Raw genomic sequence first — 21755 nt, forward strand, 5'->3', positions numbered from 1 at the left:
AGGGCTTGAATTTCTGACTGATACGTGTGTGTTTCAGATATAAGTTTAATTAGAAAAGATGTTTTGGAGCTAAATTGATGGTATTTGCTTCCTGAGTCTTTCTGTAAGTTTACAAGGGAGATAATGGGTGAAAAACAACACACTGGAGTTAGGGAGGTAGTCTTATTGCCTGTGGTTTGTGGTGACCTTGGTTTGGGGTGTTAGTCATCTTATTATGAGCTACATTTGAATTGCCAAGCTATGCACAGCTGTGATAATTTTAGCTACTGCCTCAGAAATATTCTGTCACTTATAAAATGTCTGTTTTGACTTAACACAAATGCCAAACTGAACTGCCCACTAGTGAAGATACTGTCCCTATACCTCTGCCTGTGACTGTAGAGTTGATTGCATTTGTGTGCAGATAAAGAATACATGTGTGGATGGATATGATGGCTGGAAAGCCTGATCACGGTGTGGGTTCAACACCCTTGTGTTTTCTTTTGGAACTCTGGTTGTCTCTTTATGGCCTCTCCTTTCTACTATGGGGTACATGATGCTTCATGTGGGAGTTTTCTAAGAGGAGCTAGTCATCTAGGGTATTTCTTAGGATGTCAACAGTGTGTTAGGAGCCCACATTCAGGATGCATGGTTCATGAATTTCTTTGGCCTTTGACTGAAATCAGGTTCCAAGAAATGACCTCAGGTCAGCTTCAGTGCAGGTCTTTCTGTAATGTGCCTCTCTGAGTCTTTGCCAGCTACTTTTAATCAATACAAGATATAAGAGAAGCTGAAGAAATTTTTAAATTTTGTTTTGTTTTGTTTTGCTTACTGTTTTAGTATTAAATTAACTCTTAAGATCATTTTCTTCTGGCTGATATATTCCCTCTCTTAATTAGAATGAAAAATCTACTACTCCCGTTTCAAAGTCCAATACTCCTACTCCGCGAACTGATGCACCTACCCCTGGCAGTAACTCCACTCCCGGATTGAGGCCTGTACCTGGAAAGCCACCAGGTGTGGACCCCTTAGGTTAGTAAGGGGGGAAATACTGTACACTTACTTCAGTTTTCAAAAAGATTTTAAGTGACTTAAGTAATGCAATCTGTTAAAAGTAGTGATAACCAGCACTGACCGTTAGACAAAGTATTCCAATTAAGTATGTGACCCCACCCATGTCTAGCACGTGTTAAGTATTCAGAAAAATGGGATAGATTATTGAAATACCCAAAAGGATTGAATGATTTTGAGAATAGTAAAATGAGTTAGTTTGAATTATGGGTTATGTTGTTAACCAAGCAAACAGTGTGCTACTACAGTTTTCTGTGTTTTTGGTTTTCTCTTCAGCCTCGAGCCTAAGGACGCCCATGGCTGTACCTTGTCCATATCCAACCCCCTTTGGGATTGTGCCCCATGCTGGGATGAATGGGGAGCTGACCAGCCCTGGAGCTGCTTACGCTGGGCTACACAACATCTCCCCCCAGATGAGTGCAGCTGCTGCAGCAGCCGCAGCCGCAGCAGCCTATGGAAGATCACCTGTGGTATGTTTATCTGCTTTTATAATATAGTTTGGGAACACACAGCATTTTCTTGCATTCTTTTTAATGTAGTTTACATAATACAAAGTATTTATGGAAGAATCAGAGTGTTTCTGCATAAATTATGTGGGTTATGTCTTGATTATTTGGGAAGATGAGAAAGTTTGTGACTTCTTAAAATATAATAGTCATTTTGACATTTTAAACTTCAAAATTGGACCCCAAAGAAAATTTAAAAAAACCTTTTGTTTCTATAATAAACTTCAATAATCAGTAGTTTAATTTTTTTGTATTCTCCTGTCCTGAATAAATGATCATTTAAATCCTAAACATTCTTTCATTTTATCAATAAATACTTCTGTAAATGTCTCTAAGATCTTATTTTCAAATGATGTATATCAGGTTTTAAGTGCCATATTGTGCAAGGTATAGCACATGAATATCTCGTTTTTTGTTTTGTTTTGCATGGAACAATTTTAGGTGGGATTTGATCCACATCATCATATGCGTGGTGTGCCAGCAATACCTCCAAACTTGACAGGCATTCCAGGAGGAAAACCGTGAGTACCTTTTTTCCCTTTGGATTCATGCTACCAAGCTCTAGTCCTTGCTTTACTTTTGGAATTAGTGCATTGCTGAATCGGAATAGGGCTTCATTTTCTCTTAGCAAAAGAGAAGGCATAAGGTGGAGTTTTGGTGTTTTTAGTTTAAAATCAAGCCTTTATATAAAAATGTAAGTTGTGAAACTGTTCTGGCAGTCAGGGCTTCTCCATGTCTGTTACTGATTTTAAGGCAGTTGTGTTCAGAAAGTGTGATGTTTATATGGAAACTTAGATAATTAAAATTTGAACATATAGAGAACAGACATGCTGAACTTTCAAGAGAGAGAGAGAGAGAGAGAGAGAGAGAGAGAGAGAGAGAGAGAGAGAGAGAACAGGGCACTCTTCTGCTCAGTTTTATTTCCAGAAAAGGTAGCTTGCTCATTGGCTTCTTTACTGTTAACTGAGCATTTGGAATGTCTGTTCTCACTGCCCTGGAGTGATAACAGACGAGTAGAACAACCTCTTCTGGCCTCTTTTTCTATTTGTAACCTCACCACGTCCCATTCCATAGTCTTGGTTTCTGTACACTTGCACTCTTTTTGTTCACACTACCTAAACACAGTTCTAATTAGATTGGTCTTCAAAGAAAACTTTTAAAGCGAGTATTTGGCTTTGAGAAAAAAGAAAGAAAAGAGGAAAACAGTGTTTTTTCTTCCTTTTTAGGAAACACACAAACACATCAGTCTTGATTACATCTTTGCTGAGATTGTACCTACCATACATATGCTGCAACCCTAGTCTTGACTATCTAAACGTGATGGAGTCTGTGTCTCTGGCATTTATTCTCACTGATGAACCTCTGTCAACATTTTCTATGATTCGTTAGATGCCCTCTTAACAGAGCATTCTGCCATAATTCAAATAACATCGCTCTCTGCCTTCCTCCCTACTGTCATCTTCCTCTAATTTTTTTGAGGTAGAGTTTAACTGTGTACCCCAAGCTGGCTGGTCTTGAATTTGCTGATCCTTCTGCCTCTGCCTTGTAAATGTTAGGCTGATAGTAGAGAGATACTATCAGGCCCAGCTTTTGAATGCTTATTTGTAGCCATTGTGTGCCTCTCCCCACTTAAATATAAGTTCTGTAAAAGCAGATCAGAATAGGATTTTTTTAAATTTTGTTTTCTTTTGATATAATGTTCAGAAATGCCTTGATTCATAATTGTGGAGTTGAGAAGTGCAAACTGTATAAGTTGTGCATATCTGGTGCTGGTCTTTTTGGTTTTGGGTTGTTTTTATTGATGCAGGATATTATGGTCATATTCTTGCCCCACCTCAACTCCTCCCAGAGCCCCTCCCTACCACCCAACTTCATGTTCTTTCTTTCTCTCAACAAAACAAAAAAAGCATACACACACACACAAATAAATAGATAGATAGATAGATAGATAGATATGAATTCAATATTGTATTGGCCAATTACTCCTAAGCATGAGGCCTGCCCTGCAGAATGGTTGATACATGCAGTATTGCTCCATTGAAGATTTTCCCTCTCAGCTATCAGTTGTAAATACCTTCTTGCTTAATTGTGGTACTCTGAGCATGGAAAAGTGGAAGTAGGCACAAATTTTATCTAGCTTGAACTTTTGTTGTCTTAGATATGATGTCACAGTTGCTATGAGTTCATATGTGCATCAGGTCTGTTGTGTCAGAAAATGCTATTTCCTTAGACTCACCTACTAGCTGTGTCTCTTAGAGTCTTTCCACCTCCTGTTCCACATAGATCCCTGAGCCTTTGAGGGGAGAGGTGTGATAAGACATCACGTTTGGAACTGAACACCCTGTGTCTTTCACTCTGTACGTTGTTCAGTTGTGGGTCTCTATGCTAATTACCATCTGCAAGAAGCAACTTCTCTGATAAGGACTGTGCAATGCACTAATGAGTATCTGTGGGTATAACAGTATATCATTAAGAGTTGTTTTATTGCTATGTTCATTTAGCAAAATAACTAGTGGGGTTTCCCCTAAGGCCCATGACCTATCTCGTCTCAGGTTCTTGGCCTCATCAACAGTGTCTGTATGAGTTCCATCTCATGAAGTATGAACCTTAACTTTAATTAAAAAAAAAAAAGTAGTTAGTTACTCCCATAAGATTTGTGTCTCACTGTATCAGTATATTTTCCTGGGGTATATTTTCCAGGCAGGTCACTATTATATCTTAAAGGGTTCATAGCTGAATGAGATTGTAACATGCATAGTCTAGTGCCTTCCAGCACTGTGAACTCTGATCAATAGGGCATGAAGCTTGTAGCTGAGCAGCAGCTCAATTTTTGCATATTCAATAACTTAAGTATGTGATGTCATCAGCAATAAGTTCTAACCATCAGGTTGTGGAGTGAACTAATAGCATTGACAACAATAATAGCCTATAATGTTGGCCAAGGGGTAGGGCTGGCTATGCAATGCCCTTAGTCAAAAAGTTGTAACATATTCCTGGAGGTTTTGTTTGGTAACATATGGTGTCTAGTTGGATTATTATCTCTACTATTATGTGGTTAACTCCATTGAAATTCCTTTTATATATCTTAGGAAGCTTCTACAATAATGTTTCCATGTGGTTTCTCAAAAGACCTTAAGTGTTAGTTATCCCTCCCTATATTCCCTTTTCTACCCTTCCCTCCTATCCTTCTCCCAATTTAATCTTCCTATTTTGTATCTCCATTATCCCTTTATAGCACTATATTCTGCTTTCCTGTCCTTGGAATACTCTTAGCCACTTACTAGTCTAATTACCTAATCTCTAGATATTTTACATGGACCACAGACATCTAAAACTTAAAACCTTATGTTTTTATATAAGAGAAGACCTGCAATATTTATCTTTTTGGGTCCGAGTTACCTCATTCAGGATGACTGATTCTAGTTCCATCTATTTACCTGCAGGTTTCATTTTTCAACAGCTGAATGAATATTCTGTTGTGTAAATGTATCACATTTTCATTATCCATTCATTTGTTGATGGACATCTGGGCTTTTTCCACGTTTTGGTGGTTATGAATAGAATTTTTGCAGGAATGAAAATGAATGAGCATTATCTCTGTAGTAATATGTAGAATCCCTTGGGTATAAACCAAGGGGGATAAAGATCAGTTTTTGAGGAACCCCCACACTGATTTTCATAGTGACTATACCAGACAGCATTCCCATCAATAATGAATATTCAGTTAAAGAAGTAACTTCCAAAGTAGTGGTGGTGGCAGCACATTTCTTTAATCCCAGTACTCTGGAGGCAGAAGCAGGTGAATCACTTAGTTCGAGGCCAGCCTGTCTACAGAGTTAGTTCTAGGACAGCCAGAACTACACAGAGAAACCCTGTCTCCAAAAAGAATGAAAAGAGGGAGGGAGGAAGGAAGGAAGGAACTTGCAATTCCTTAAATACTACTTAGGCACACAGTAGTATTTGATGCTCACAATGTTGGTTTGTTCAAAGAGTAAATAAATGTACATTGATTTCTCCCTTCTCTAACTTCCCTTTGCTTGTTACTTCAGTATTACATAGACACTTGTTTGTTGCCTTAGTGTCTCCTTGCGTTCTTTTTTCCCATTTCACCTGCCCTTCAGTGTTACGCACACCTGGCTGGCCTTGGCTCTGTTCTTGTCTTCTATCTGCTGAATAAAGCTCAAGGTTCTTCCTTCTATAACTTACAGACTACAACCTAAATGTCCTAGTTGCATCAAACAGTGCTGGCTCCATAGCCAAGTTGTTCAGTAAATATTTGGCTGATTAATAAGGGAAACAAAGCAAATTAGACTTTGAGTTTCTTGAGAGTTGAAGACATAAATATCAATTACTATAAAATTCTGTGTACCTGTGTATGCTCTGCAAATAGTGGTTGACTGACTAACAAGTTTTGTGACCAAGAACTCTGAAGGTGAAAGATTGGTCTGTTTCAAGCAGTGACTATATAACAAGGTCATGGGATTAATCAAATAACAGCTCAGATGCTCTGGTTCTATGTGTGAACTGAGATGAGATGAAAGGGCTCCTTTAGAGAAGAGGTACAGTCCTTTTTTCAGGTGCTGCTAACAGTGACCAAGTAGTAGCCAGCAGGGGTAGTAGAGTAGATACGGTGAGGGTCCGTACTGCATGCAGGACAGCCTTGAAGCCACAGGAGTATAATCGTGCTTAGAATGTAAGTTAAGACTCTGTTGTCTATAAATCCTGAATGAAATCTTAGTTGTTCAAATTTTTTAAAATGATCTTTCTTTAAAATTATATTCTTTTTACACTTTTAAGGTTGAAATTTATCTTAAAATATTATATATATGTATGTATGTATAACATGAGATTCCTGATGTATGTTAAAATAAAGAGATTTCTGCAACATCTTAATGACTTATAACTAATAATTATGAATGAACATTACTGGTGCTTTTGTGTTAGGATGAGAAAAATGATAAAATAGTTAAAACAAATATCACATCTTCAAATACAAGCAAGAAACAGAACAAACTGCAGTGACAGAAGGCTTTTAATCTTAAAGCCCTCCGTACTTCCTCCAGCAAGGGTGTATCACCTAAAGCTCCCTAAATAATGCCACCAACTAGGTAACAAAAATATTCAAATGCCTGAGAACTTGGGGGCATTTCTCATTCAAACCACCATACTATCTTAGCTTTGATTCTTATCCTGCACATGGTTTAGTCCAAGCCCCTGTCTTTCATACACCCACAAATGCCTTCTCTTGCTATGGTACATATTTCTCAAAAAGGGGTGTGGTATACCTAAGAGCTACCACAATAGGCTCAGCTCCTTCCCACCTGCTATTGACACCTGCTTCTCCTAAAGTTGACCTGCATCCCTGCAGCCTCGCTATTCCCTTGCTAACAGTTGTGTCCTAAAGGTAGGATCTGTTGATGAAGATTTCAAGCCAAATGTTTTCACACCACAGGGCTTTTAAGGGTGTGAACTAGAAAGGGAAATACTGTATACAAGTAAGGTGGGCCTTGGGGCTCTCAGGCAGGACACTTTTTCAATTGGATTTTGGATTTTTTAGAATTTGTCTGATCAGTGTGTTATAACTATTTTTTGGCATACCTGCCATCTCAATGTTTTCACCTACAGAATGAGACTAATTCAGAGCTTTAGAATTTTAGCTTAGTCATCTCTATTAATAACTGATTTGGTTGGAATGAATCCATCTACAGGTAAAATCTGATATAGGCCATGGAACCACTGAAAAACACAAATCAATGAAGGTTTGGAGTGAAAAAAAATAGGTACTATGTATATTTGATGTTAGCTGTCCCACTTAATTTTCTGTAAGCTATAGACTCATCCTCTCCCTTTTGAAGTTAGTATTGAATTCAGAGGGGCTAGGTAACTACTGATGGTCACATGGCAACTGTTAAACAGCTAGTTGGTATTTGGTTATGGACCAAGCCCCATGACTTTGAGGCTTATTGTGCTGTACCAGATAAATTTGATTTTTGTTTTAACAGATCTCAAGTATCACTGAAAGGATTTTATTTCTCTTTTGTTATATTGAATGGTTTAATGACATTTTCAAGCTTAGTTGGTAGAATGTATTTCTGGGTTTTGATATTATTACTGCTTAAATTGGACATGTCAGTGCATACCTCTAATCATAGCACATGGGAAGTGTAGAGACAGAAGGGTCACTCCCCACTCTCTGTATAGTAAGTTTGAAGCCAACCAGGGATACATAAGACCCTGTCTCAAAAGAAAACAAACAAAAGCTAATGCTTCCTACATTATCCTCCTCCTGTTTTTCCTTCCTGTGCCCTAGAGCATACTCCTTTCACGTTAGTGCCGATGGCCAGATGCAGCCTGTCCCCTTTCCCCCTGATGCCCTCATTGGACCTGGGATCCCTCGACATGCTCGACAGATCAACACCCTCAACCATGGGGAGGTGGTGTGTGCAGTGACCATCAGCAATCCCACAAGGCACGTGTACACAGGTGGCAAGGGCTGTGTAAAGGTCTGGGACATCAGCCATCCTGGCAACAAGAGCCCAGTCTCCCAACTAGACTGCCTGGTAAGTGAGCAGGGATGACAAAGAAAGACCCTGATGGTGAGAGAACCATAGCAGTCCCAAGAAGATAGTTGGGTTTCTCTCGCAGTGATCCAGTTCTTCCTGTATAGTATGTGCATCTGTACAATCTGCATTCACCCTGTTCCCAGGGTCAAAGGTAAATCACTTGGTTCAAGAATGCTAAGAGTTCACACATTGCTTCTACCAGAACATACCTGAGAACTTTTAAGTCAATTGTTCATGTGGCTTCCCAGCCCCTTAGCTCGTCTGTTATCATTTGTCCTTGGGTTGTACAGGAAATTGCAGCTTAGTTTTCTTTCCTTATACCAGAACGGTCCTTTAATGCAGCATTCAATCTAACATAATTGAATGTATGTAAGATTTCCATAAACTCATGTATGGGGAAACATTTTCTGCCTGTTAGTCATACATAGCAAAGCTAGGCCAAAAGTGCCTACTGCCAAGTGACTTTAACTGTGATGTGGTTTCAGTACCAGGATCCTTCATCCTCAGCAAAATATTCCAGGGCATCAGAGCTTGGAGAATTGTAATGGTTTGTTTGCAGACCCATGTTATCTGTGTATGCATATTACGTCCATGGCTGCTTAATTTGGTAGCGGGAGTGGGACTAGATCTTTGCATTTGGGTGCTAATTAAGATTAAATATCTTGGTACTAAATTTTGTAGATCAAGTTTAAGTACTTCCTTAATTTCATGTAATTTTGTGGCATTAATCTACTTTATCATTGTCATAAGTATAAATGGCTCATTAAACCAGAAGGGAACACAATACTTTTATGGATTTCTGCTCTCGTGTTAATGCTGTTTTCTTTCCTCATGGGTAATTTTGTGATGGCTTTTGTCTCCATAGAACAGGGATAACTACATCCGTTCCTGCAGATTGCTCCCTGATGGTCGCACCTTAATTGTTGGAGGGGAAGCTAGTACGCTGTCCATCTGGGACCTGGCAGCTCCAACCCCACGCATCAAGGCAGAGCTGACGTCCTCAGCCCCTGCCTGCTATGCTCTGGCCATCAGCCCTGACTCCAAGGTCTGCTTCTCATGCTGTAGTGATGGCAATATCGCAGTGTGGGATCTGCACAACCAGACTCTGGTGAGGTAGGTCTGCTGAACTCACTTTTTGTTTATAAGGGAGAGCTAATTTACCACATGGTGCTCAAAACTGACTGACTGTGTATATGTTTGTCTGGGTGGAATACAGATAATGAAAAATTTTAGAGATAATGAAAAATTTTAAATGTAGTATCTTGCTTCCCCACTATATTTTATTAAATGAATGTTTTGTTTTACATACGCATGTGCACACACACACACACACACACACACACACACACATTAAGCATTACTGATTTAGATTTTTAGAAGTGAAGGTCATTTTTACATATAGAATGTTGTCAGTACCTCATGGGTTCACTAGGTGTCTTTGTTATCTGTGCCTGCTGACACCCATCATTGCCCCTGCTCCTCAGTGAGAAGAGGTAGTATATGGTTCTAGTTCAGGTGCTGCATGTGTCACAACTTCACCAGCCAAGGGTCCAGTGCTCATGGATTGCTGTTTATGCTCACATGGCCTAAATTGTCTGTTCCCATAGTTAAGAACAGGTAGACAGAAGCATTATAGATTGAGAAATGAGAATGAGCATTATAGTCAGAGAAAGTATACAAGAAGATTGGGAACTTTCACTATGATGGAGAGAGAGGGCATGTATGGGAAGAAAAGAGCCCTTTGTGGTCTTACCTTGAAGGACTACTAAATTCAATCCAAAAACAAAATAATTGTTGTTCTTGTACCTTTCGTATAAGGTTCAGATACTCAATGCCACCTTCGACTGTGTGGTGGGGACCCACTGTGAACTCTTTCCTCCATGCCCCATGTACATTTTGCCAGAAGTGGCCCTGGGCAGAGGATCACACTAAATGTACTTACTTTGCGTGTTTCATGTGAGCATGTCCTTTCTCTCTTGCACAGCCAGACACAGATACATGATATGTTTTACTCTTATTTTAAATAATTAGAAAGCATAGACCAAATGAGATCTGTAGATAAAGCCTGCACTGAATTTGATCAGCAGAGTTCACAATTAATTGAATTCAATTAATTAGTTGAATTAAAATAAAAATTAACTTTTCAGGGGCTTTCCCTCCATTTTACATTTTCAGGCAATTCCAGGGCCACACAGATGGAGCCAGTTGTATTGACATTTCTAATGATGGCACCAAACTCTGGACAGGTGGTTTAGACAACACTGTGAGATCCTGGGACCTGCGTGAAGGGCGACAGCTGCAACAACATGACTTCACCTCTCAGGTGTGGACTGTATGGGTAATGTAGCCTATTAAAAGAAAATGTGTGCTTTGTAGCACAATTTCTAATTAGTCTTAATAATAAAAACTCAGAGTCAGATATAGGGGTTAATGCTGAAAGATCAGAGAAGCAGAGCGCCAACCACTGTAGTGTTCTTACCTCTACCAATGCTTAGACCAAAGGGATGTCCTGTCTCTGTGAATCCTCAGACTGCAGATGAGTACCTTTCTCCTCCCCTCTTTTTATTCTTCTTTCCTCCCAGCCATATCACTCCTGTCTCCGCCTCCCTAGTGCTGGGATTAAAAGCATATGATCCCAAGTGCTGGGACCACTTTTATGTGAGCTCTGTTTCTCTTTAGACAAATTCAATCTCCCTAGCCCAGGGTGGCCTTGAACTCTCAGAGATCCATCTGCCTCTGGCTCCCAAGTGCTAGGATTAAAGGTGTGTGTGCCGCCATTGCCTGGCTAACTAGTGGCTTAGCTCTCCACTCTGATCTTCAGGCAAGCTTTATTTGTTAAATTACAAACAAAATATCACTACAATACTTGAACATGGATCTGTTAGAGATCTTTTCTTAGACTTGGTTCTTCCTGTCCATTGCGGATTTTGTTGATGTCCTCTTTATTTAAGAGCATACCTTCTGGTTAAGAAGGCTTTGTCCTGTATAGCCACCATCATTTGTTTTAATTTCAGATCTTTTCTTTGGGCTATTGTCCAACTGGAGAGTGGCTTGCAGTGGGGATGGAGAATAGCAATGTGGAAGTGTTGCATGTCACCAAACCTGACAAATACCAATTGCATCTTCATGAGAGCTGTGTGCTGTCACTGAAGTTTGCCCACTGTGGTAAGCAAGTCCCTTTTGTTCATTTTCTATCAACCAGAATGATTGCTTGGTTCTTCTGTTGATTTCTTCCAGGTTGAGTCTTTTATTTTGTTAATGTATCTTTCTTTACAGCTATATAGCTTCCTTAACCATGCATGCTTCCCTAGTAAGCTATGTAAATTGCTAGCCTTAATCCACTTTATTCCTTATCCTAACAATCAGTGGCTCATGAAATCCAGAAGGAGGGTGGGCTTTATAGTTTTGGAAGGAAAAGACATTCTTATTTGTTATAAATGGAATGTGTCTATTAATTCAGCATTCTGTGAAGCAAATTACAAAGTAACACTAAACTCTCTTCCTGTAGGCAAATGGTTTGTGAGCACTGGAAAGGACAACCTTCTGAATGCTTGGAGGACACCTTACGGGGCCAGCATATTCCAGGTAATACCTAGCTTACTGAGTACTGGTGTTGTGTGCTGCCTGTCCTGGTTTACCTGTGCCATCTTCATGCATCCTGAGAATATGTTGGACACCTGATACCATTTCTATCAGGCAAAGCAGGAACCTGCTAGAAGCGGGGAGGAGGATTAGTTGCTCAGCCACAAGCTACAGCACTAGTCTTCTGATGCAATTTCTGAGCTTTAATGTCACAGCAAATCCTGGATTACCCATGACTCAATCCTCTTTTATATTTCTTGTGGAGTTTTGGGTCATTTAGGGACATTTTTGTGTTTATGTATACTAAACATTTTTCTATCAAATTTTGAGTATTTTTTAAAATTTAAATGCCTTAAGTACTGTTGATTTTCTTCTAGTTCTCACTTTCTTTTATAATTAATTAATATTATATAATTAAATATAACTAATTCTTCTTCCCAAGAATATTCCAGAAAAGTTCTGTTGAACTGGATTGATTTTATAAATTTGCTGTTCTTAGTAGAAGAGTTGACCCTTGTGGGGAAATTATTTGTAAAAACTTCAAATTTAGACATGGCACAAACACAGACATGCACACAAAATCTCTGCTTTCTTTTTACAGATGTGTGGATTTCATAGGCAAGTTAATGACTTCCTATTCTTAATTTATAGTTAGAGTGTTATCTTTTGTTCCATGTTTGGGATTAATACGACAGACTTCCAGGTCCATTAACAAAGTGACATTAAGTCATCATAAAGCAGATTAGTTATCGGAATCCAGAATAAAATGCCATGCAAGGCTATCCTCATGACAAAACAGCTGCTGTGATGCTGCTCATACCTTTCCCCTTCCTTTCTCTCTATGAGACAAGGTTTCACTATGTGTCCCTGGCTGTCCTGAGACTCCCAGATATCTACCTGCCTCTGCGTCCCAAGTGCTGGGGTTAAAAGCATGCACCACCATCCCTGGCTGAAGCTTATACTTTAATACTGGAGGTTTTGTGATCTTTTGGGTGAACAAATGAAAGAAAAATTTCTAGACTCTGTCTTTTATATAAAATACAAATATTATATTTTATGTATATGCTGACTTGGGAATTTTAATTAACAGTTACAGTTAGAAAAGTTTGAGAGACATTCAGTGTAGTCATCTTATATTTATAGTTTCTAATGTTCAAAGTATTCTTCAGGCCCTGGTTTAAAACCTCTGTGGGGTCTGCCCTCATTCCTTCATTTCCTCCATGCACATACCCTTCAGTGCTTCAATGGAATGTGTTTCTGTTCCAACTGTTGAACTCGTACATGTTTTTATGTTTTATTCTAGTAGTGTTGGGCATTTTTCCTAGCATCTTCCATCACTTGTTAGGACCTGGGCTGTGCCTGCTGCTCTATGGCACAGCCCAGATCCAGGCCACCTGGCAGTAGCAACTGAGAGTTTCTCATATCTTAAACTCTATGCTTATAGAGACTTTTTTTTTTTTTTGCTTTTTGTTTGGTTTTAATTTTCTTTCACTTTGTGTTTTGTATGCCTGCATGTCTGTGCACCATATTTTGTGCCTGGTGCCCAAAGAAAGCAGAGGAGGGTGTCAGATTCTCTGGACCTGGAGTTACTGCTGCCATGTGGGGACTGGGAATTTAACCTGGGTCCTCTGGAAGAGCATCCAGTGCTCTTAACCACTAGGCTCTCTCTATAGCCCCAGGAATAGAATTTGAAACAGGGCCTTGTTTCATTGACAGAGCACTCTGCCCATTGAGTTAACTGTCTCTTTGATGCCTCATGGGCAAGAACCATTAGCCTAAGTTATGGATGAGCATGCAAGAGGATTGGATGTAGTACTGCCATATTTAGGAATGTTGGGACTGCCATATGCCTGCTTCTGAGTGCTCCATGGAACATGCCTGTGTATTTGCTCCATAACCAATCCTGCTTCTTAGTACATGTATGTGATATTCTTAATGTTTCTTCCCTAGTCCAAAGAATCCTCATCGGTGCTTAGCTGTGATATCTCTGTGGATGATAAATATATTGTCACTGGCTCTGGGGACAAGAAGGCTACGGTTTATGAAGTTATTTATTAAGGACAAATCTTCGTGCAAACTGGACTCCTCCTTGTAGCACTTTGCGCTGTTGTACTTTTTTTTCCCACCCCCTCTCCCACATCTAAAACCAAGGATTTCCAATACTCACTGCAGTTGTGGAGTTTAATCCCTTTCCATAGCCCCACTTCCTCATTGCTATTGAATTGTGAATACTCATTTAAGAACCTGTGATACCAAATCTTCAGCTATCGACTTGGAAGAACATGGAATACCTAACAGTGAATGGAATCTTTAATTATGTATTATATCTGTAATATATTTATTTTGTTTAAAGAAGGCTTTCTAACAATGACTGACTAAATAAAGCTGTCCACTCCTGCATTGATAATGAAGGTGCATTGTATTTGATGCTCCACCCCCTCGCTTTTGGTAAGGGAGGGGAAAGGAAGGTTTAAAATAACTGATTAAAAATGTCACTAAATGTAGACTATTGACTGTATAGAGACATGAAATGTATAATTACACATGGAAGCAATATGTTGCTGTATTGTTATGAGGTTGTTTTGTTTTCTACTTATATTAAAAACTCTTGGAAATTTGGCTTAATAAGTAGAATATGACAGGCCAAGTACTATTCCTTTGAGTCTTTTGGGCATCTTTAACCAATATGTCTATAACTTTAGATTATATTAAAAAATAATTGGATGTTTTTCTTTCTTTTTTTTTTTACTTGTTGACAAGTATCTTTGTAATATGTTTTTAATTCCCTTTTTTATTGTATTATAGACGGATAAACAAATTAAATTGGGGCTCAAAGAGAGAACTTAATTTCTTCTGAATATTTTTGCCAAATTTACTGGCAAAGGGAGCTGAGTGTCTCTGGGCAGTTGTGTCGCTGTGAGCCATGGCGGGCTGTTTTGTGGCATGCTCTTTAGGAGCTGCAGGTGCAGGAGTGCTGTCTGCCTACCGCTGTGCAAGGCAAGTCTTTCACAAAAAGAGGCCCACAGAGGACGCTTTCCAGAGCCCGCCTCTGAAGGCCACAAAGAAGAGACTCTCCTGGGATGACGACTTGCTTTCTTTACCTCTGATTCTTTCCATGTCTTAGTTGGATGTCCCTGAAATGGACACAGGCTGTGCCATTGTGCCAGAAACATTGTGTTATCTTTTATGTTGTTGTTGTTGCTGTTAAACTATAACATGTGACTCCTTTTTATTATTATTTTTTGTTTGAATGCTTTAAAAAGATCTTTTAAGTCTGTGGATCTGCTGATGTACAGTGCCTTTGCTGCTATGGATCAAAATCAAAAGAACTGTGTAGATAAACTTTATTGTATAAGTAGAAAATCATTTAATTTCATACTAGCAATGGATGGATGCTGCAAGTTGAAATGGACTGTCATTGACGTTCTTTGTGTGGTAGCAAAACATGGTGTCTTAAGTGCTTAGTGTTTGATGTCATTAACAGTTTCATAAAACTCTACAGTGTAGAAAGATTTTGATACTAAACTGTGCATTGTACATAGTTCTAACGCATTGTATTGGCCACCAGTACTTCTATGATGGTAGTTTGTTTGTGCATTCAGACTTTTAAGCATTAAACATACATAACTTCTAGAATGCTTATTTTTCTATTTTCTTTGTGCCATTCCCCATATTAAAAATCATTAGTTACACTGAAGTCAGATTGTTAAGTAGTATGGGTTTTTAATTATTGCTATTTTTTTCCCTTTTCCTTGGAAATAACCCAGAAGGCATGAAAGAAGTTATGGAAGGCACCAAATACTTACTGAGCTTCTCCTCTTTTTGTTAGATGCTTTTATCTAGAAGCTGTCCATCATTTTCAAAATTTGAACGATTTAGATTTGTACTGGCATCCTAGTACACTAGCTACTTGCAACTATTTAAATTTAACTCTTAGAACTAATTGATATTAGAAATCTTCTTTGCCAGTAACACTAACTATATTTCAAGTGCTTAGTAGTCCCATGGAGGCTAACAGCTATTGTACTGGACCTTGCCGATTTCTGTAATGTGTCCTGCGCTTTTGTGAATGCTCTATGAAGTTAACACAGCATTCAGAATTTGACAGATTAGACCATTGCCAACTCTTGCAGTTTGAGAAGTCTCCAAGACACAGAAGTTTATGGAAGTATCTTGGGTCGGCTGTTTTGTGATGACTCGAGGAAGGAAGGACTTTTAAAGAGTCCCAGTTTAAAGGATAGGATTTGGCTACACCAAGGTAGTCTACAGTCATCAGCCATGGGATACCCAACTAGGTACTGAATGAGTGGATTCCAGCCTTGCTCACCCATGTAGAGCAAAGCACCAAGCCCAGTGAAGTGCCATGAGCTGGCTGCATTGCAAGATGGTATGCAAATCCTTTGTGGCTGCTGAGAAATGACAACCTGAAAAACACCAAGTGACTGTCTACAAAGATACAACTCTAGGCATGGTGGCACTGTTGTTGTTTGCTGTGGAAGGAAGAATGATGGCTATGTGCCAGGCCTTGAGCTGCTCTTCCACTGTGTTAATTACTGGTCAGTATGGTTCTGAGAATGTAGACAGTCAAAAGGGCAAAACAAGTCTGCACATCATAAAACAGCTTAAAGTCAGGTGGCGGTACCCAGAGCCCTGCAGAGGGGAGCTAGCTTGATAAATGGACTGTGGCAATGGCATCTCCAGGGAATTGTAAGAGTGAAATTCCCCTTTTCTTTTCCTCACTCGTGGCACACTACCCTACCCCAATCTGGTACTAGGCTTACAGGAATATAGTTACTTTTCTTGTCTCTGTGACAAAATGCCTGGTGGAATCAATTGAAGGGAGGATAATGTTTTGGTTTTTGTTTGGAGTTTTTTTCGGAGAGGCAGAGGGGAGTCACAGATTCAGAAATGTTTCGACCCAGCAGAAAAGACAGTGGCTCCGTTTTTGACAGCAGGCACAGGAAGCAGAAACTTACTCACGTGGATCACAGATTAGCACCAGGGTCAGTATAACTTCTGAAGACCCTCCTCTAGTGACTTCTGACTACTAGACCTCACTCCTCAAAGTTCCACAGCCTCCACAGATAATTCTACCAGCTGGGGAATAATTTCTTAAAGCAAGAGCCTGTGGGTGACATAATATGACATTATGAGTAAAGTCATAAGTTATTTGCTGAATTGGGTACAAAGGGCAACATCTACATAGCTTCGAGACCTGCCTGATGTGCACACAAGTTTTGCCTTAATTGTCAAACTATAAGGGTAACTTTTAGGGACTGGTGCTATGTCTCTGTAGTAGGGCAATTACTGGTCATTGGATCTTTATCACCAAGAGTTGATTTTACCATAGAATTTGCTCTTTGGTTCTTGCAGACGCTAAAGAAAAATAAAGATGCATCTCCCCACAGCAAAGTTAGTTCCAGTGGAAGGATGGAGAAGTGTAGAAGACTGAAGCATAGCCCTGAGAGCAGTGAAAGAAAAGCCAAACCAAAGGAGCCATAAAGACCTTCCTAAGATTGGTGGATCCAGTGAGAGTGACAGGCTTCAAGATGTTAAAGCTTTACACCTCACTTTGGGTTGATACTGAGCAAAATGGCTTCATGGGGTGATAACCCTGGAATGTTGTGTGTGCCTGCAACACTTAAAAGTGTTGACAAACTCTTAACTTTAAACTCTATCACACAATCTAAATAAAAAAAAAATTGTCCTCGGCCAGAAGGTGGCATTTTGGACAGATGTGATATGTGTGCCATCCTGATTGTAGCCTGACCATCAGCCAGGGCGTCAGCTGCTTTTGGGGTGCCTCAGTGAACTTTCATGCAGTGGCACTGTCCTGAAAACTTTGGCTATGCTATTTGTTGATTGATTTCTGGCAGTAGTAAGAAATTGATCCTGAGGTTTACTGTCCAACATTGAGTAAGCAATTATAAAATTACAAAAATCAGTGCAGAAAGGGCATTAATTATTCAGCTTGATGTTAGTATATCTGAAGCTACTTTATTCCGGAGCAATTTAAGAGTTTCCATTGGGACCTGGATCCTGCCGCCTTTCAGGTTCTTCTGAAGGCATTCACAATAGAGCAGCAGTCAGCAGCTGTCTGCTCTTTTGAGCTAATTGCGTTTATTCACTAAAGGGTTCTAGCTGTAAATTGGCAGTGGGAATGGCTTCTTTTCAATAACCTGAGATCAGCAGAGAGCATTTAGTGATAATGTTTAAACAGTATGGAACCAAAGGCTGAACTCCTCTCTGATGAGCTGCCATTTCTCTTCAGTTTTCATTGGCTGGTCAACAGTAGGTGCAATGGATGTAGTGTACATCCCAGTTAGTTTGCAGGACAGCTGGGCTTGCTCTTCTACCGTACTGAATTCTCAGCTGGGGCCTTCATAGTTTGCCTGTAGAGAAGAATAATTCCCATGGACTGACCTTAGTTTAGAGGACTATGAGCACAGGGTCCCCCATTTGATCTCACGGCAGGCCCAGAATGGAGAGGAGGGATACCACAATCCTCTTTACACAGAAGAAAGCAAGATCCGAAGAGAGGAAAAATTTACCAAAACTCCAGTGAAAGTTTGGAGAACCAGCTGACTTGGAACCCCCGATTTTTTGGTTTGCAATCCAGGCCAGAATCATCCTATGCACAGCAGAACTGGAAAAGAAATGGGAAGGGACATTTCTGATGCTTCCACCTAATTGTACATTGCCGTATTTCTCCCAAGTTATGCAACTTGAAAACTTGAATCAATAACAAAAGGCCTTTACAGTTCCTGTGCTGTGACCCTTCCACAGTTTAAATGTTCTGGTATCTCCTAGGGAACAGTTGGCCAAGAGTCGAGCTACGACTATTTTTTTCCTCCTGGAAGGCCTCAGATTTTGGACTGAGTTAGTGGTGGGGATCCATCATGAGATACCTGTGATGCATGTGACCTGTCCCAGGAAACAAGGTATGGAGGGAGATGCCAGAACTAGTGTCCTGCAAACACAGAATTGTCCCTTAGGTATGACTTCCCATTATCTGAGAACTTTGATAGGATAGTTTATCTTAATACCGAGAAGAAGCCAGGTACAGCTGTAGCTAAAGCACGCTCCTAAGAAACCTGGGGGCCCTTCCCAGGTAAAGCAAAGTTTTGGGGGATTCAGCTCTTCAAGCTAATTGATAAGTGTTCATCATGTCTTCATAGTTTTTATGCTTCCTCTAACAGTCATGTTAATGAAATCTGCTTTCCTTTTTTATGTCTGAGTCAGGAAAATTATTGTTTCCACCGTGATAGTCAATCTCTGTCTTCCATGCCAATTTTTGGCACCATGGTTTGTGTGAACAAGAACACTTCTCAGACTACAGACAGGTTGGAATGCTTGCTGGAACAGGGCCTTGATCCACTGGCTCTATTCTGTGTTCTCCTGATACCATGTGCATAGTTCCCCAATGAATGTCAGTGTGGGAGCTTGGGTGATCAGGAGTGAAAGGACTTTGCTGCAGCCCCCCAAGGGTGGGTTACCTAATGTTGGGCCGCCATTCCTTGCACATGGGGAGGCTCTCTAAGGTGACCTGAGCTTAGCAGGCACCTGATTTTTGTGCAGCCCCAGCTTTAAGTGGTAACTATTAACCCCACTCCACCTAGGCTTTTTTGGATTCAGCATTTCCACCTCACAACACTTTGTGTTCTTGCGTTCATTTGAATTTCATTACGACCACCATGGCTCACCCCGCCACCCACCTCCACCGCTACAAAAGTCTATAAAAACACAAGGTCCCGAGTGAAAGGACTGGAGTTGGCACAGGTCACACAAAGACCTCAGCACTAAGGAGATTTATTTGCCTCAGAGGGACAAAGGAAATAAGAGAAAAAGAGTGGAGAAGGGAAGGGAGAGGGGGAAGGGATATTTGCCTCAGAAGAACAAAGTACTACCTCTGGATAGAGAGGAGACAGACATGGTGCATAGGAAAATGGCAGTTCATAAAAGGAAGGGGAAATCCCATATAAGGATGAGCTGATTAATTTTGACTGGATGGGTTTGGTCGGTATAGTGTTTTTATGACTGGACCGTGGTCAACCTTAGGAGGAAAAAGTGGTCAAATAAGGGAATAGAATTTGTTGACTGACTTTAGATTTGTAAACTAACACTTTAGCAAGGAAGAAGGATTGGGAGAGGGCAAAACCTGCCGGAGCCATGTTTGCTGTGCTCAAGGTCTACCAGACCCTTTTATTCCCACATTTTTGTTTTATCATTGGGTGTTGGGTACACAGGTGTCGTTCTTCTGTTTACTTTCTACTGACATTGGGGCATCATTGTTGGGGACCCAAGAAGCTGGGTTGCTGGCCAAGGCTAGGAAGAGCAAGGTATTTAGTTGTCCAGGCTCTGTAGGACCATCTGAGGCTAGGAAAGTGATGGACTAGTATGTAGATTCCAAGGAAACAGCCAGGACTGATGAGTTACTGGAGCAACCTGCAGCTGGTTTGAAATCTTTTAGGACACAAAGAATAAAGACAAAAGTAAAGTTAAGAAATTTAGGGGAATATTTTTTATGTTGGGTGTACATTTGAAACTTTTAGGTCTATGGTCCTGGTAGTTGGGCAAGGGGAGTCAAAACCAGAAAAGAGGGAAAAGATTCCCTCCTCAGAAGAGATGAATGGGCAGGTAGGAAAAACGACTATTGGTTGACAGGGGAACTTTCCTGGAGTCCATTTGACCTGTGACAGGTGGAGTCAAGTTGATTTTGATTTTCAGAAACTTTATAAGAATTTTTTAATTTATAAAAATAATAAAAGTTTTACTTATGTTGTAGATGAAAGTTTCTGTCCTGCTTGATCCCGCAGCCATTCAGTCCTAACAAAACACACAGAGGCTTGTATTAATTATAAACTGGTTGGCTTATTAGCTCAGGCTTATTATTAACTAACTCTTACAGCTAGTTATATATAAGAACCCACAGTTCTTATATATGTTAGTCATGTGGCTTGGTAACTTACTCAGTGAGGCATTCTCATCTTGCTTCCTCTGCATCTGGCTAGTGACTGCAGAGTGAGTCTTCTCTCTTCCCAGAATTCTAGTCTGGTCGCCCTGCCTATACTTCCTGGCTAATGGTCAATCAGCATTTTATTAAATCAGTACAAGTGACAAATCTTTACAGAGTACAAGAGCATTATTCCACAGCATATGTTAGCCTTACCATTACTTGTAATCTAAAATAAAGTTTATATTGTAGAAAGAGAAGAAGATTTATGATTTTAAGTCATAGTAAAAGTTTGGGAATCCAAACTATAGTGTAGAGAGAAGGAAAGAGATCTAAAACTTTTTTCTTATGTACCTTAAGTCACTTTTGTATACCTGTGTAAATTGCATTTACACATGTTTATTGCCATATTCAACAGATATCTGAAAAGTTTTGAGGACCACTACCTGTTAAGTATGTCTAAATTGAACATAATTTCCTTGTTTTCAGCTTAATTTTGAAAACATATACAGGAGGCTAAATAAAGCTTATTAACTGTAATTAATTGCATTAGTACTTAGCATGACTATAGTATAATTCTGAACACATTAAGGAATTTGATCATTTATAAGATAATTGATGATTAACTTGTATGTCTTAATTATTTTTAACAGTTTACAATAAGTTAATAGTTTTTATATTAGGACTTTATATTTTTATACATGTTAAGTTTAGCCTTAAAAAAATAACAGTTTTTGAATTAATGCTTTTTTGGTATCAAAATAAAATTTTAGTCATAAATACAGTCCATATCAATTCAGTGAACTTTTGATTATTTTATACCATATCACTATATAATATCACAGTTTTTATATGACTTAGTCTATCTAATAATTATCTAAATCATAGACAGATATCACTGTGAATCTGAGTAGACCTTAGGAGTTTATAAACCTTAATTTGTCAAATATACTTTATTCATCAAACATATGTTCTTAGTTATCAAATTTTTTTAGGAGCCTGGTGTTGAACACTTAGCAAAGACGTAAGTAGTTAGGTGTAAACCACTTAGTCAGCTTTTACTAATCTGAATAGACCTCTATTACCTTAAAATTTCATAAT

General features: G+C 39.5%; 1 protein-coding gene across 10 annotated transcripts in view; it reads left to right on the plus strand.

The window, feature by feature from the left end:
• Tle4 (TLE family member 4, transcriptional corepressor) overlaps positions 1 to 15337 on the plus strand; it is a 131675-nt gene extending 116338 nt beyond the window's left edge. For 9 of the 10 annotated variants that reach the window (XM_087908063.1, XM_087908067.1, XM_087908068.1 and 6 more), the window contains 9 exons: positions 879 to 1011; positions 1327 to 1520; positions 1998 to 2077; positions 7867 to 8116; positions 8985 to 9232; positions 10295 to 10442; positions 11134 to 11284; positions 11628 to 11704; positions 13652 to 15337. In XM_087908063.1, coding sequence (XP_087764189.1) covers positions 879 to 1011; positions 1327 to 1520; positions 1998 to 2077; positions 7867 to 8116; positions 8985 to 9232; positions 10295 to 10442; positions 11134 to 11284; positions 11628 to 11704; positions 13652 to 13759 — 1389 coding nt within the window. In that variant the 3' untranslated portion in view covers positions 13760 to 15337. The remainder of the gene's footprint in view (positions 1 to 878; positions 1012 to 1326; positions 1521 to 1997; positions 2078 to 7866; positions 8117 to 8984; positions 9233 to 10294; positions 10443 to 11133; positions 11285 to 11627; positions 11705 to 13651) is intronic. The other variant, XM_087908065.1, reaches the window with a different exon arrangement.
• Positions 15338 to 21755: the final 6418 nt, after the last annotated feature.

This window comes from Myodes glareolus, chromosome 7 (genome assembly GCF_982192425.1).
Source record: "Myodes glareolus chromosome 7, mMyoGla1.1, whole genome shotgun sequence".
NCBI classification, from domain to species: Eukaryota; Metazoa; Chordata; class Mammalia; order Rodentia; family Cricetidae; genus Myodes; species Myodes glareolus.